This window comes from Beta vulgaris, chromosome 9 (assembly GCF_026745355.1).
Source record: "Beta vulgaris subsp. vulgaris cultivar EL10 chromosome 9, EL10.2, whole genome shotgun sequence".
Taxonomy (NCBI): domain Eukaryota; kingdom Viridiplantae; phylum Streptophyta; class Magnoliopsida; order Caryophyllales; family Amaranthaceae; genus Beta; species Beta vulgaris.
In genome coordinates this window covers 14,307,452-14,325,298 of record NC_079210.1, presented here as the reverse complement: position 1 = coordinate 14,325,298, position 17,847 = coordinate 14,307,452, and the positions used below count along the sequence as shown (strand labels likewise).

Below are 17,847 nucleotides of genomic sequence, written 5' to 3'. Positions count from 1 at the left end.
GATAATGATGTGCCTGAGACTTCGAATCAAGGGGCCAGCAAGCAAAGAAAATCAGGAGAGGTGTTATTGGTCCATGGCACCCACCAGGAGATGATGGCAATACATGGCTTGTTTGCCTCCATCTCTCGCCCAGAGCCAGGGGGTCAGCAAGAGGACTTTGCCATAAATTTGACTTCACCGGAAAGAACGGTTAAAGTGGGTGATGCTATGAGCGACAAGCTGGGGCAAGAGGTTAAGGATCTGTTAAGGGAGTACAAGGATGTCTTCGCCTTCTCAGCGGTAGAAATGACATGGCTCGATCCAAAAATCGCCCAACACAATCTAAATGTTGACCCCACAATCAAACCAGTGAAGCAAAAGAAGAGAAACTTGGGACCAGTGCGAAGCAAGGCAGCTGACGAGGAAGTTAAAAAATTGCTAGATGCTGGGTTCATTCGTCCATGCCAACATCCAGAATGGGTAGCTAATGTGGTGTTAGTGCCCAAGCCTAATGGGGCATGGAGGATGTGTGTGGACTATACAGACTTGAACAAGGCTTGCCCCATAGATAGTTTTCCACTTTCCAAAATTGACAAGTTAGTAGATTCCACTGCAGGGTATGAAGCTATGAGCTTCGTTGACGCATATTCGGGTTTCCACCAAATCCCTCTCAAAGAGGAAGACCAGGACAAGACAGCCTTCGCCACTGACAATGGGTTATATTGTTACAAGGTAATGCCTTTTGGCTTACGGAATGCCCCTGTGACCTTCTAAAGATTTTTAAACACCATCTTTGCTAAGCAGCTTGGAAGGAACGTGGAAGCTTACATTGATGACATGATCATCAAGAGTAAAAATAAGGAGGACCATGTCAAGGATCTAAAGGAGACCTTCGACATGCTACGTCATTTTGGGATGAAGCTGAATCCAAAGAAGTGTGTGTTTGGAGTTACGTCTGGCAAGTTTCTGGGATTCTTGGTTGATGAACGGTGAATTGAAGCAAACCCCGACAAGGTAAAGGCAGTCCTTGACATGCAATAATCCCCTCGCAATGTCAAGGAAGTTCAAAGATTGACGGGTTGCCTATCAGCTCTTGGTCGTTTCCTCTCCAAATCAGGTGACAAGTGCCAGTATTTCTTCAAAGCCATCAAGAAGAGTGCCAAGTTTGAATGGAGTGAGGAAGCTGAAGCTGCCTTCATCAAGCTAAAAGAGCATTTGCATTCTCTTCCAAGACTGGTAAGCCCCATGGAAGGTGAAACATAATATATGTATCTTTCGGTTTCTGACCACGCCTTGTCGGCGGTATTGGTAGCCGAAAGAGAAGGAGCCCAACTCCCCGTTTACTTCGTAAGTCACGTGCTACAAGGAGCGGAGATGTGCTATGCGACTTTTGAAAAGTTTGGCTTAGCACTAATGATGGCTAGCAAGAAACTTCGCCCTTACTTCGCAGCTCACAAGATTGTCATCTACACCGACCAACCAATCAAGCAGCCTTTAACCAAGCTGGAATCATCGGGTAGAATGTTGAAATGGGTCATAGCGCTAAATGGTTTCAATCTTGAGTTTGAACCAAGGAAAGCGATTAAGGGGCAAGCTCTCGCCGACTTCATTGTGGAAATGACTAGATCTCCCCCGGTTGAAACGTCAAGCGACGTTTGGACATTATTTGTAGATGGCTTGTCCACTCAAAACGGCTGTGGGGCAGGGATCTTGTTCAAATCCCTAGAGGAAGATATCTTTGAATATGCTATGCGATTCAAATTCCAAACTTGCAACAATGAAGCTGAATATGAAGCCTTAGTAGCCGGGATCAGAATGTGCAAGGCTGCTGGGGCAATAAAGATAGATGCTATGTCAGACTCTCAGCTCGTGGTAAGTTAAGTGAATGGGGAGTACGAAGCCAGAGATGACAACATGATCAAGTATTTGGAGATGGTGAAGAAAGAAGTTGAGGGGCTAGAACGTTTTCACCTAGTGCAAGTGCCTAGGTCAGAAAAAAAACCAGGCGGATGCCCTCTCCAAGTTAGCCAGCTCTGCTACGGGTGACTCGCCAAGGTCCGTCTTCTGGGAGGTTAAGAATCAAAGAAGCATTGACGAGCTAGACGATGTTCATTACATAAATAGAGGAAGTACATGGATGGACGAAATCATAGAGTTCAAGCAAACCGGAATCCTCCCACTTGATCCCAAAAAGGCTAAGTATGTGAAACGGCGGGATACATGGTTTGTATATTGGAATGGCCAGCTCTACAAGAAGTCTTTCTCTCATCCCTTACTCAAATGCATTACTCCAAAGAAGGGGGCAGAGGTGTTGGATGACATTCACCAAGGTCAGTGCGGATCGCACATTGGGGCAAGGTCTTTGGCTGAAAAGACACTCAGAACGGGGTACTATTGGCCAACACTAAGAGAGGATGCCGCTAATTTAGTCAAGCATGCCAACATTCACCAGAAGCCGGCAAACCAGCTATCACCAGTACTATCACCCCTGCCATTTGCTAAGTGGGGTGTGGATATTCTTGGACCATTTCCTCAAGCTTCGGGGCAAAAAAAGTTCTTGATCGTAGCAGTGGATTACTTCACCAAATGGGTGGAAGCCGAGCCAATGAGAAATATCAAGGTGCCAGACGTCCAAGGGTTCTTGACAAGGAATATCATCACTCGCTACGGGGTGCCTCAGTTCATCGTCTTCGACAATGGTCCCCAATTCGACACCAACATTCTCACAAATTGGTTGTCGGACCAGGGCATCATAGCACATTTTGCCTCCGTAGCACATCCTCAAGCAAATGGACAAGTTGAATCCTTCAACAAAATCATCAGTAATGGGTTGAAGAAGAAGTTGGATCATGCCAAGGGATTATGGGTAGACGAGCTATACAATGTCCTATGGTCGATTCGGACGACAGTCAAGAACTCAACTAGTGAAACGCCATTCACTCTTTTTTATGGGGCTAATGTCGTGCTTCCAATTGAGATGTATGAGCCAACATTGAGGGTCATGCTATACTCAGAAGAAGGAAATTGGGAGGCCATGAAGCACAACCTTGATCTTATACCGGAAATTCGGGGCAACGCTCTTCTCCGCCAACAAGTTTACAAGCTAAGGATGTCCAGGGATCACAACAAAAGAGTCAACCATAGGCCTCTCCAATTGGGAGACCTAGTGTTAAGAAAAATGGAATCCATCGGAAGGGCAAAGGAGAATGGTAAATTGACGCCGAATTGGGAGGGCCCCTACAAAATCTGTGAGGTGCTAAGAGACGACACATTCAAGTTGGAAGATAGAAACGGACAACGTCTGACTCATCCATGGAACACAGACAATCTCAGAAAATATTATGTTTAAGCAAACATTTTTTAAACTGAGTCGACCTGAAGGCGCTCATACTATGTCGAGTAGCCAAGCGTGCACTCGCAATGTCAAGTTTGAGTCGACCCGAAGGCGCTCAGACTTGTAAAATTCGAAGTTAACAAGATTGAATGAAAGCCTTCAATACTTTGAACTTCTATATTTTGTTTCAGGGGCAACTCCCCTCCTTAGTCAAAGAGTGTAATTCAAAGCGAATAACTAAACTCACGACACCTCTCAAAGTGAGATTAAATTGATAAACTACTTGCTAAAAATTGATCAAAAAATTTGATGAAATTTACAAAGTACTATTTTAGACGTTTAAATTTAACAAACTCTTAAAACATATGCGAAGGGCAAACGTCCCTAGATAATTGTGAAGGGCAAACATCCCTGGATAATAGCGAAGGGCAAACGTCCCTGGATAATAGCAAAGGGGAAATGACCCTGGATAAATGCGAAGGGCAAACGTCCCTCACACCTTATGACTTATGCGCAAAAGTACACACCTGTCAAATGCTAAAATGGCCTGCGAAGTGCGAGCTCACCGATTTGTAAAATTCACAAACAAAGTCTCGCCCTTCGCAGTAGACAGTCAGGGATGCGAGTTGCGAGCATACCGTTTTGTAAAAATGCTCAAAAAGGCTCGCATCTCGCAACGCCCAAGTATAATGCTTCGAATAAGCTCACAGGGGCAAGTGTTCCTTAATTATGCGAAGAGAGTAAAGCATCCTTCGCACCGCCCAATCACCTGGATCAAACATGCGAGTGGCAAGCATACCGTTTTTGTAAAAACATTCAAAATGCCTCGCACATCGCACCATTCCAGGGCAGCATGCGAGTGGCGAGCATACCGTTTTGTAAAAACGCTCAAAATGCCTCGCACATCGCAGCATTCCAGGGCAACATGCAAGTGGCGAGCATACCGTTTGGTAAAAGTAACCAATTTGCATCGCATACTGCAGGCTTCAAGATCAGATAGCGAGCAAAAGCTGTTCGCACCTTGAAATCATCAAACCAAAACCTGATGTTTGACTCAATTTCCAAGTTTAAGGGCAATCAGTATGATTGATTGACTTGACACCACTACAAGGTCCCAAGTCAATCACTTCTTAAGACTCTATAAACTTGGACATTTCATTCAAGGCAGAGACGTCGCATCTAAGGAGGATCCATGGATCACTCGCAATATTGCAAAGTAAATGGTGTACTCCATGCGACCAAGAGAGCTGCATGGACTACAGGGGCAAGTAAATACGAAGTTAAGAAACATGAGAAGATCCAAGTTGAATTGTGGAATATATATATATGCAAGACAAGACAAAGTGCGAGAAATTAAAGTGAAACGGCGAAGGTTCTAAGTTAGATTAACATTCACAAAGGATTATCCAAATATAGATAAAATGTACGAAGCATGATACTTAGAAAATTCAAGGATAGCTTTACAAAGACTACTGAGTGGCTATGGAGGTGGTCAGCGAATGTGAACATCAACATTCGCACTTTCATTTGGATTGTCGACGGGCACGTCTTGGCTCTCAATGTCGACGTGCTCATCGTTGATCTCGTCGTCGCCAGCCTCCTTTTCCTCCTCCTGGCCTTCGCCCTCGCTGATGCTGCTGCTGCTGCTGCCACTTTGAGCCTCACCGCCGTCAGAGGACTCGCTTGAACCAGTGTCAGGCTCCGAGTCTATAGAATGTTCAGCATTTGGAAAGTTGTACTCGAAGTTTTTCTCTAGCATGGGAGGCCTTGGATTTTCTGGATCATCAGGCATAGCACTTATGATCTCCACAGCTTCGACATAATCCAACCTTTCCTCAAAGCAGCGAAAGGGATATGTCTTTTTCGCTGGGAATAGATGTCATGACTCCTTCATCAGCCTTCGCATCTCCTCAATACCAGAACACTTCGCCTCTGCGAGCCTCTTCTTCTGGTTGTTCTTAAGCTCTGCAAGCTCTCTGTCCAGTTCCTCTGCGATGAAGCGAAGGTTGGCTAGCTCATCGCAAACCTTGGCCTCAGCTTTCGCATCTGCAGCAGCTTGGATCCTGGGTAGAGCAGCGTCTATTCGCACATTGACTTTGGCCTCAACCTTCTCAGCCACAGCCTTGTTGACTCGGTCCTCCTCTTTCTGAGCAGCTTCAGCCACATGCTTGGTCAGTTGTTCATGCTTTTTGAACAAGGTATGGTAGTTTTCGAACAACTTGCGCTAAGCAGCCTTCACCGCATTCAAGCTGTGGCCAGGAGTGTAAGTGGCTTCAGCATCGTCCACCTTCACTGCGAGGGTCTGCTACGAGAGGTACTTAATAGACTCTCTATACAGCAGCTCTTGGTGCTTCGCATCGCGATTGGCTTTACGCATCGCCTTCGCGATTCCTTCCAGTCGCACCATCACCTAAAAAGGAAAAATGTGTTAGATCTGGAAATGGAAGAAAACTGCGAGAAATCACACTTGCAAAAATTTAATAAGATGAAAGATGGAACTTACATCAGCAAGCCCACTCATTGCTCGCCCACAGGACCCTTCAGCATAGCCAGTCAGGCTGTCCTTATACTCCTTGCTCGCACCCTGAGCATCTCGCATACCACCTTCTTCTTCTTGTCTGCACCAAATTTGCGAGAAGCGTAGTGCTCGACACTGTCCTTTTCAAGCCAGTTGGCATCCTCTGCCTCGCTGGCCTTGATTTCAGCAATGAGCGAAGGATGCTTCTTCGCAACAAATCTGTCCAAGCCTTGGACAATGTCCTCATCGGCCTTCAGCAACGGATGGGCTTGTTTCTCAGGCCTTGCGAAGGGAGGACTGATCAGGGGTGGCTCGACTGCAGGATTAGTCAAGTCCAAGTTCTCGAAGTCAACCTGTTCAATACTGTCGACGAACTTGAACTCTGGAGGAAAGAACTTCAAAGCTTCAGCTCGCTTGCGAAGCTCCTCCAACTCTTCTTTGGTGGGGATTGGTGAGGAAGGTTTTTCTGTTGCGAGCTTGTTCACCTCGCCAATTTCAACAGATTCTAGGTGGGTTTCATGACCCAAAAATTCTCCTCCTTCGACACCTGGTTCAAATGGAACGGTCTCTGAGTAAGACCACCCAGGTGGATCTGGATGTCGAGGTAAAGATAAGGGGGAATCTTGCGAAGACTTGGATCTTCGCTCATATGTTGTTTCTGAACCATGTGACCTACTAGGGGTTCGCCTCCTAAATAGTGCGGGATTTAACCCGTACAAATTCAACATGCGAACCTTAGTGGGGTGGGTTCTCGCACCCAAGATTGAACGGCAATAAGGGGAAGTTGCAGTACCTGCTGTCTGGTGTTTTTTGGCTTCTGGTGCATGCTGTGAAGGCGAAGCTTGCCTCTTCTTTGCCCACTTTAGATGGCTGCGAGGAAGCTCCCACTCCAGCTGAGTGCGAGCTAGGTCCCTTAGGCGGTGGAGGAGGAGGAGGAGTTTGTTGTTTGGGCTTCTTTATTTTCTCGGGCACCTCCGTAGTCTTTTTGCCCTTGCCGCTGTAAGAGACTTCCTTCAGCTTCTTGTAGCCGCTATCAGCGGTGCGCTCCCTTATTTTTGACACCGCCGAGGCTAGGTTTCTTGAGTTTGGGTGTCTCAACATTTTCCTCACCTTACGAGGAGAGCCTTGGTTTCTTCTGCGTACCCTCCTGCGAGGAGGACTTGGGGGGTCTCTTCTTCTCCACATGATATGCAGAAGGAGGGTTTTTATCGCTTGTCTTCGCTGTTGACTTCGAAGACTTCCCCTTCTTGGGAGTTGTGGCACCCGTCGCCTTCAGAAGGTCCGAAGGCTTCTTTAGATCCTGTACAAATAAAAATTTCAAGTAAGACACGTCGCAAATGACAGAGATAAAGTAGACTTGCATCTCGCATTTGAGCAATGTTCATGCGAGGTGCGAACTCGCCGTTTTGTAAAAACGGACAAAGAGAGTCGCACTTCGCATTTGAGCAATGTTCATGCGAGGTACGAGCTCACTGTTTTGTAAAAACGACCAAAGAGAGTCGCACTTCGCATTTGAGCAATGTTCATGCGATGTGCGAGAGGTACCAAGGCGAAAGACCACACTTACCCGGTGAGCAGCGTTCCTTTCACTGAGGGATTTCAGGCGAAGCTGGCTTGCGAAAGCCTGATAGTCCTCGCTCGACATTTCTTCACTAAGTAGGGGAGTGAGCTTTGCACGAGCAAAATCTGCGAGAAGAAGCATTTAGATAGATATATTCTGGTAACCAACATTATTAGTAAGATCAAGGAGCTACCTCGCAGGTTATTGGTAACTTTGCGACCCCCCGCAAGACCAAAGGCTCGCATAAAATCAGTATTGCAGAAGCATTCATAGATGGGGAGCCAGTTTTTTGGGACCTTCACTGTGCGCTCAAATTTTGGGTACTTATAGTCAGTACTCTTAAAGTAGGCGAGCTGCCTCTCGACTTCAGCGGTCCTCGCAGATAACTCACTCTCCTTATATGTATTCTGGTAAGTTGTCCAGGTGGAGAGGATTTGGGCAGTAAGTGTATCTTTAGTATAAACAAGGAAGAAGTCACTCTTCCAGTTGTATATTTTATTTGGTTTGGTAATGGTGGTCATGTACTTGTCTCTGTGCGACAACTGGAACCATCTAGCTTTGCATCTACTATTCTTGGTGAGCTGGTGCATGCGAAGAAAAACACCAGTCAGGCATGCCCAGCCTCGCACCCTACAGACGGCCATATATGCAAGGATATGGCACCACGACTGTGGTGTCAATTGTGCGATCCCAATGCCATAGGCTTTCAGGATGTTTATGATAAAAGAGGATAGAGGAAAGCGAAGGCTTATGTCCAATGCGGCCTTATATACTGCGAAGGTATTATCGGTGGTTTGGGTGATCGCAGTCCCCGGGGAAGGGATCACAAACTTCTCCTTGACTTCAGGTGCGACGAAGCCAATATGCGACGAGTAAATGGACTCAAACTTTTTCGGTGAAGCGAGCCAATTTGGTCGCACTATTGTCGACGAAGGACTGTCCTTGTCCTTGTCATCATCCTCAGATTCTTCTTGGGCCTCTTTCTCGAGACCCTCGCTCTCCACGATGGGTTTGTTTCTTTGCAACCATGTGAAAGGAGCCCTCTCAAATTCGACTGGTTGGTCAACATCAACCTCCTCATCGGTAGCCGCCTCTAGGGAAGCATCTGTTCTCGCACTTAACTCTTCCTTGGAAGTGCTAGTCTCCTCGACCTGCACGTGATCGCGACCAGAGGTACTTGGCATTTGGTCCTCATCCTGAATTTGATTTTCAGGCTTTTTATGTGCGACAGTCTTTCTGCGAGTCATCCTGTCATGAACAGGCAGAGAGTCAAGGAGGATGGGAAGACCTATTGAGTGCGAGAACATCAAGCGTAGGGTCGAAGAGCTTTCAGTCAAATTCGAACCAGGCGAAGTTGGGGTAGGCCCTTCGAAGCCCCCAACTCTGTGCTTATTGGGCGAAGAGTCCGTTGAACTCGCGTCACTCATTATTACTTTGCTAAAAAAGAATAAAGAATAAGTGTGAATAAAGAAAGGGTGCGAACAGTACCTGATGTGCGAAGATAACGTCAAAAGTCTCTGAAAATCTGGGAAACTGCGAGCTGCGAAGACACCTGCTGTGCTAACTGCGAGCCGGGTTATCGTAGAACTTGGAAAGTGCGAAGTGAAGGGTAAAAGTATGCGAGGCAAAGTGTGAGTTTAAAGACAGAAAGAAACAGCGGTATTTTCGCTGACCACGCTTTGAACCATTTATACCCCTACGCTGATGTTCCAACTCCCCCATTTGAAATTTGAATTTAAGCGGAGAAGGAAGAAGAGGCGGGAAGTTAAATTTAGCCAAAAGGCTAATTGCTGCACTTAGCAACCTGCTAACTATAGCAGAAAGTGCGAGCTACACTCCTCGCCAGTTGCCATCTTCGAGGGTGCACTTCCCAAGGTAAAAAAAAAGTGTGTCAAAGCGATATTATCATATACGTCTTATAAATTACAAAGCGTAATCTATGGGATGCTATGGTCAAACACCCTATAAACGAAAGTGGTTTAGTGGGTCTTTGAGGGGCAAATGATGTGTCAAGAAAAATCCTTGGCCACGTGTCACTCCAAGACTGGAACAAAGCGGTCTACGTGGCAAACACTACAATGATAATTAATCCGAACTGAAACGGGACGGATAACGGACATCTCTACACCGAAACGGTAGTAAGGGATGATCAACGGTGTAGATGGGTGACAAGTGTCACACATCTAGCGATTGCAAGGGTTCTTGAGAGATTTCATATAAATACCCCGAGGAACCTCATTTATTACATACGCTAGAAAAAACCCAACCACCAACCACTTCATTGAGTACACTCAACAACTTGAGAGCTCGTGGTCACTTTTTACCATTTGCTTAGCACTTTGACATTCCCTTTAAATCCGTACTTACTTAAGCATCGGAGGGGAGATAATCCGAAAAGGATTATTCTCCTTTGTGCAGGTGCCAGGCCATTAGAAGTGCTAGGAGCCAGAAGTGCCACGTGAGAACTAGTGCTAGGATACCCCTGACTTGGCGTGGAAGGAAGCAAGTGCTAAGGTTCGTACGTTTGTCAAATAGAAGGTCAGCTTTCCTGAAGTAGCATTGAAGGGAAGCCTCCACCCCTCTCTCAACCCTGCAGCTCAGAGGAAATCTTGTAGCTAGCCAGGACACATTTTCCTTGCTACAACAGAAATGGCACGGTGTTTAAAGGTTGATTGAATTAGATAAAATGTTGAGTAAGTTGGGTAAAAAAATTGAATAAGTTAGGTAAAAGAGTAAATGTGTGGATGAAAATTTTTGGGAAAAAGTAATTTTGGGTTAATAGATTGGGTAAGTAATGAAAGTTGACTTTAGAAAGGAGTAATTCATTAATGCTAGAGTAAGTAAAGTAGGTAAAAAGTAAAAAAGTTATTTTTAGATTGGTTTGGAACAACTATTTGGAAACATCCCAAAATGGAAACTAGAACAACTAAAAAAAACTATATGATGACCAAATTTATTTTATGTAAAAAAATAAAATCTATAACTATATACAAAGACAGAATGATGTTTTTAAGAAAATAGTTTTGTGCGCACCGTGTGCCACTAGTATATATATATATATATATATATATATATATATATATATATATATATATATATATATATGTATGTATATATATGTATGTATGTATGTATGTAGGTATGTATGTATGTATGTATGTATGTATGTATATATATGTATGTATGTATGTATGTATGTATGTATGTATGTATGTATGTATATATATGTATGTATGTATGTATATATATGTATGTATGTATGTATGTATGTATGTATGTATGTATGTATGTATGTATGTATGTATGTATGTATGTATGTATGTATGTATGTATGTATGTATGTATGTATGTATGTATGTATGTATGTATGTATGTATGTATGTATATATATGTATGTATGTATGTATATGTATGTATGTATGTATGTATGTATGTATGTATGTATGTTTATGTATGTATGTATGTATGTATGTATGTATGTATGTATGTATGTATGTATGTATGTATGTATGTATGTATGTATGTATGTATGTATGTATGTATGTATGTATGTATGTATGTATGTATGTATGTATAACTTCAACTTTTTATTTCTCTTCCCTCCCTCACTCTTCTCTCTCATCTTTTGATTTTCTCTCTCCTCCTCACACCTTCCTCTGACCTTACTTTGCCACAGTGAACCACCGACAAACCGCAACAGTGAGCCACCGACCAACCCTAAACAGTGAACCCCTACCCACTGAACCACCCCGAACCACAAACCCACTCCAAGACACTAACCCGCACCCTAAGCCGCAACCTTTATTCTCCGCCAAACCAAGCCTCATCTAGTGACCCAACAACGGCGACTTCGACTCCACCGCAACGAACCTAGCGAACTAACATAGTGCGATTTGATTTATTTTATGTGGTTAGGGTTTAGTTTCGGGTAGTGGTTAAGGTGCAGTTTCGGGTGGTGGCGACTACGGTTTGGTTTTGGGAGGTAGTGACGTTGATTGGGGATTGGTTCGTGGGGAAAGGGCGGCTGTGGTTGCTTGGGTTGCAGACTTAGGTTGGTCGTGGGTGTAGGTGGGTAAGGTTGTGGGCTAGCTATAGGTGCGTGCGGCCTGAGTTTTGGTGCTCGCTGACTGGTGCGGTGGTTGGGTGTGGGTGGCGGTGGTCTGGGTGATGTTCGGAGTTAGTGTGGTGGTGGATGTTCGGGCTGAGGAGTCCGATTGGGCTTAGTGTGAGTGTGGGAGTCAGGCTGGGCTTAGTGTGTGTGTGAGTGTCGGGCTTAGTGTGAGTGTGGGTGTAGGAGAGAGAGTCGCATATTTTTTTTTAAAATTATTAAATAATGTCCTAAATTATTCAAAAATGTCCTAAATTACAACAAAATGTCCTAAATTATATACGCAAATGTCCTAAATCAAAAAACGTCCAAAATCGTAAAAATGCCGCATATAAAAATGTCTTAAATCGTGCAAATTTCGTAAACCGTAAAACTGTCCTAAATTGTATAAGTAAATGTCCTAAACTGCAAAATTTCCTAAATCGTAAAAGCAAATTTTTTAAACCGTAAAAATGTCCTAAATCGTATACACAAATGTTCTAAACTGCAAAATCGTCCTAAATTGTATATGCAAATGTCTTAAATCGTAAAAATGTCCTATATTTTATGTATAAATGTCCTAAATCGTAAAAATATCCTAAATTAAAGAGGTATTCTCACATAAGAAGTGTTCTCACCTAAGGAGGTGTTGTCACATGATCCCACCCCTATATAGATCACAATTGTTTGTCACATGTTTATGTCACATGCTTCATTTAATTCTTTCGGTAATAGCTCAATTGTTATTCTTTCCAATATTAATTTTTTAATATCAAAATTTTTCTAATTTCAATTATGTCAAATGTTTATGCTTCATTTAATTCATTGTATTTCATTAGAAGCTCTATATGACATAATTCTAGTTATTTCTCATGTTTTTTTAATGCATGACAGAAAAAAAATAAGAAATTAAAGAAATTTTTTTATGTAAATAAAAAGTAAAAATAAAGTTTACTCTTTTTATATTAAAAAATATTAATTTTAAAAACCAAAACAAAAAAAACCAATCGATTTCATCTAAATAAAAAATAAAATACAGATTTACTTTAAAATAAATCGGAAAAAATAGAAAATTAAAATTTTTAACAAAAAAAACTTATGTAAAAAAATAAAATCTATAACTATATATACTAAAACAGAATGATGTTGATGCAATGATGACACCATCCTGTCCACGTGTCAACCTCACGTTGCATCGATGATGTCAGCAGCTCATTAATTAAAAATACTTAATTAAATAAAAATAAATTATTAAAATTTAAATTTAAATATTGCACCAAAAAATTTAAATTTAAATTTAAATACGGAGTACATAACTTACTTATATAATAATAATAATAATAATAATAATAATAATAATAATAATAATAATAATAATGATAATAATAATAATAATATCTATAACTATATATACTAAAATAGAATGATGCTGATACAATGATGACACCATCATGTCCACGTATCAAGCTCACACCGCACGGATAATGTCAGTAGCTCATTAATTTTTTTTAAAAAAACTTGAATTAAATTAAATAAATTATTAAATTTAAATTTAAATACATTACGATAATTATTTTTTAAAAACACTTAAATCCCATCTCTTTTTGTTTTTTTTTTAAAAAAAAAAACCTTCTAGAAACTACTTATGCACGTAACAATTTCAAACAAGATTTTTTATATACTAAAGTTTGGATTAAAATATAATATCTACATTTAAAAATTAAATTATTAAAATTTTAAATTTTAAATTTAGATACATTTCATTATTAAATTACAAAAACCTGCTACAAAGATCTGCATTTATGTAACAATTTTAAACAAAATTTATATTCTAAATGTTTTGATTAAAATAAAAAATCTACATTAAAAAAATTAATTAAACGTCTATTAAATACAAAACGATTGGATAATATTAGAGTACTCCGTATTTGAAATTTAAATTATTAAATTTTAAAATCGATATACTCACTCCGATTTTTAATGTCTTGTGCATTTAATATTAGGGAGAAAAACTAGGAATAATGTATTATAATGTGAGTGTAGTCAAAACGTAGGAGAGAGAGTGTGTAAAAGGGGGAAAGTATGGAGAAGTGGGGTAAGTAAGGGAATGTGTGGTTAAAAAGTAGGAGAGAGGGTGTCCCAAAATGGAATAAAGCACAATTCACAAAACATTAAAAATCGTCCAAATGAGGAAATTGCACAAAACATTAAAAATCGGAAGGAGTATACAAAATTAAATTTAATTAATTAAATTAAATTAACTACAAGATAGGTTCATTTGACGTAGGTCATTATAAAAAATAAAATTAAATAAAGTATTAAATTAAAAGATACAAGATAAACCTCCCAGAATCGAACTTCATCACATAACAAATACAATATTGGCGTTTTCTATCTATCTATATAAACAAAATAAACATTATCACCGCTCTATATTTCACGTATTCTTTAATTTGTGTGTTTTACCATTTTTCTAAACACGTTGCATGAAAGAAAATACATTTTTCTGATAGAAATAAATTCGAGAAAACAGTGCATCGCACGGAACTAAACAAGTAGAGTAGATATTGTTGTTGCGCGGTTGCTGCTTTGTGTTTTCTCTTAATACCATTGTTAGGGTTCCGGTTTTATATGGTATTCTTCTTCTCCTCTCCTCTTCTTCCCCCCCAATTTTGCGTAGAATTGTTTATGTATTTATTATTTTGTTCAATCATTGAGTTTTGTTTGAATTATTTTTCAATTTTAGGTTGAGTCAGTGAGTTTTGTTTCAATTTAGTGCTGAAATCCTGAGTTTCGTTGGTTTTTCGTTTGAGTTTTGTGTTCTATTGATTGGGCGTTAAGTGCTGCGATTTGGGAGGTTATTGATGTTTGCATTTGAGTGGTTTTGGGGCAGTATTGGCTGTAGTTATGCAGACTTTTGGGGCTGAATTTGCTGCTGTGTGTTGTTTCTGTCTCGATATTTATTTCTATTCCAATTGAGGCAACACTACAATAATCAGTACCAATAACAATTTGAAGTTTCCAATCCTCCACCAGCATTCACTATTGTACTCGTATTTAACTTTGATTTTATAATGGTGAGATGTAACGATATGTATACAATGATGAAATAATCTTGGTAACAATAACGAAAATATTACATCCTTTAATTAAAAAAAAAAAAAAAATCCATGTTTCCTTTGATATTCTGGAATTTTGTCATCCCTAGATCTCCTAGAATCGGGAGGGAAGCTTTAACCACATGAGCTATCCCTCACTCTCATACGGCTGAATTGTTGCATTAGAATTGATGTTAGATCTGAATTGTTGCATTCGAATTGATGTTAGATCTGAATTTGTTGAATTAAGATTGAATTTATGGTTGAATATGTTAAATTAGGGGTGATATTGGGGCTGAACATGTCGAAATAGGGCTGAATATACGGAGGCAAAATTACAACATACCACCGTTTTGTTTCACTTTTTGCTAAAATACCACATTTTACTTGTTTATTTTTATTTCAAATATCACCTTCTGGTTACGAAACATTTCTAAACTTCCACCTTTTGACAAATTCAGTCAAAAAATCCCTTAAGTGGGGCCCACTATTTTTTAAAATTGTTTTTGTTCCTTTTCCTCCTCTCTCCCCTTTAGCTCCTTTTTAATCTCTTAATTTTCCGATTAAATAAAAAATTATAAGTGGGACCCACTTGATGGATTCTTTGACCAAATATATCAAGTTATAAGTGTTTATTTTATAACAACAAGTGAAACTAAAAGGTGATGAGTTGCAATTTTGCCATATATGTATATATGTATGTATGTCATCACATGTATTTTGATCTTGTTTGAATTTTAATTGAACAAGGTCACAGGCAAGTAATTGTTGCATTGTGATTATTGGTTGCTATCTTATTTGTCTCTTACACTATGAAACTACCTATAATTTTTTCAAAGTTTAGAACTATCAGTGTTATGATTAATCCTCATATCCGAAGTTTGTAGGTGTGCTTTGTCTTTCCAAAAGTTTATACATGGTGTAATCAACACTATGAAAACCAAAGGGAGTTTTTCCTATCTGCCAAGAGTCACCTCTTATCTTTTCCAACATGGTGCCACATAGAACTCTTTACAAATAACAATGACTCGATTGTTATTTATTTTTTTTATTTTTTTTGGTGTTAAGAGAGCCACAAGGGCGGGGATGAGAATCGATCCCAGATCTCTGGAACCAGGAGGGAAGCTTTGACCACTTGAGCTATCCCTCACACTCACTCGATTGTTAATTATTTATTGTTAATTTTCTAAGAATTGAGTTTATTATTTTACGTATTGATTAATTGATTGTAGTTGTGAATTCTGATTATCTAAGAATTATGAGCAATGACTTTATGTATTTATTTTGTAGATATGGAAACATTGAAAGGTATTATAGATGCAGAAACACTGGTGAAAAAATACCTCTTTCCTGCGACACCTATCGATAGGACTTTGTGTGAATCTGTGCTATCGGACAAGTTGTTCTTAAATTCATTTGAGACAAAATGCAAACTTGCTAAAATTGGAGAGGATACATATCATGTACTACATGCACTTTCGACTGCTGATTCAAAAATGGCAAAAGATCAACCAGTTGAGTTGGATTTGAACCTTCTTTTTCACTTGAAAGGAAGCAGCAAACCTCTAAAGCGTATAGATGGTCAGCAAGTTTCTTTTAAAAGATTTGATGAGAAATATGTGATGGCTTGTACTTTATCATTGCCTGATTGCTGGACTTCCCCTGCTTGGGAGTTAGCTATCAAATCTGTTGAGTTGTACACTCAAAGAAAAGGTGGATTCGAGTTAATAATTTTGCTAAGAAAAAGATGTCATGGCTTTGAAAATTATGCCTCATTAGTCAAATTTCTCAAACCTTTTCATAGATCCTGCATTGTAATTGATCTCCGAGACTACCAATTTGATCTTAAGAACAATCAAGTTCTTGTCATTGATCCCGACTGCAAAGTTCTGTTTAACGATAGTGCCTCATATACATCAGTTGTTGGATCATCGGCTTTTCCCTTTACAAACATAGATGTTGCAAGCCTTTGGCAACAGTGCAGGCATCTGAAACTCTCTTCCCTTGAGGATCTTTTAGGTGTTGAACCCTCTCATAAAGTCTTCAGGATGCTTCCAGGAACTGACCCTTTGGAGGAGGAGCACAAGTGTATTTCAGAATTTCAGTCTAAAATTGTGTTTTTGTACACCTATAGCATTGGGAATCACTTAGCCCTCCTCTATGAGAATGTGGTTGATTTGAGGAAAAAGGGTGTGGAGTTTGAGATTATCACTGCATATGTACCTACTTGTGATTACCATAATCCAAAGCAGTTTCTCAAGGTTTTTAGCAATCTTGTTGCACAACATGGACTCTCTTGGTGGGTTGTGCCTTATGACAGCTCCACGTACCCTCGGCTCAGGACTATGTATGCCGGTCGTGTCAGAAGTGACCAACTTATTGTTTTTGAACCCAAACTTGATGGAGATCCTCATGGCTTAGAAGTCATGCACTTGTTTGGTCAATCTATGTTTCCCTTTACTAAAAAGTTTGTTGTTGAGCATGTTATGGAGCAGCTCAACCAAATCACCTTAGAGTCTCTCTTTGAGCCTATAAATCATCTTTATAAGGTAGATCCTGAATCTGGCAACATTGTGTGCAAGAATAAGTCAGTGCTTATGGGCAAGAATGTACTTGTTTACTTTGATGCGTATTTGACCGGTCCTCCTACTGTTCTTGATGAATTTGTTTCCTGGTACAACTCCTTGCAGTCCTTGGGGCAGAGTAAACATAATTTTGAAGTGGTATGTGTTTATCTTCACGTAACACAGCAGGATGCATACCATATTGTTCCCGGATATCAATTTCCAAAATGGGTGATTTCCCCTGATGATGAGAAGGCCTACTCAAATTATGTGGCTGAAAAATTCTTCTTGAAGCTGTTTAAATTCAAATTTTCGTCTATTTTTGCATTTGGAGAAGACGGCAAGATCTGTTCGTTATGTGCTCATCGTCTGCTATCTTCTTCTGAGGCTGTAACTTTTCCACTCAATGGTGATCTACGAGTAGAGATTTTCAAAATCTTAAATGACTACTTCACCAAAAGAATTGCATTCATGCCCGATGATATATGATGACAAGTGGAAAGGTATGCCTTCAATCTCCTTATTAAAGAAGCTAGGTGGTTCTTATATGAATGCATATAAACTTTTTCAGCAATGAGAATTCATATGAACTTTTCCAAGCATCTTTGTAACTCTTTCTTAAAATTAGGCTATCCAACAAAAGCTATTATATTATTTGTACAAAGTAGTAGATTTATTTCTTTTTGGCTTTCCTTAATTGGTGCCA

At 40.1% G+C, this 17,847-nt stretch overlaps 1 protein-coding gene across 1 annotated transcript; it reads left to right on the top strand.

The window, feature by feature from the left end:
- The first annotated feature begins 15,869 nt into the window (after positions 1–15,869).
- Positions 15,870–17,630, top strand: LOC104883324 (uncharacterized). Its single transcript, XM_010667818.2, has one exon. It carries the CDS (start codon positions 15,870–15,872, stop codon positions 17,628–17,630), a length of 1,761 nt encoding a protein of 586 aa, XP_010666120.2.
- Positions 17,631–17,847: the final 217 nt, after the last annotated feature.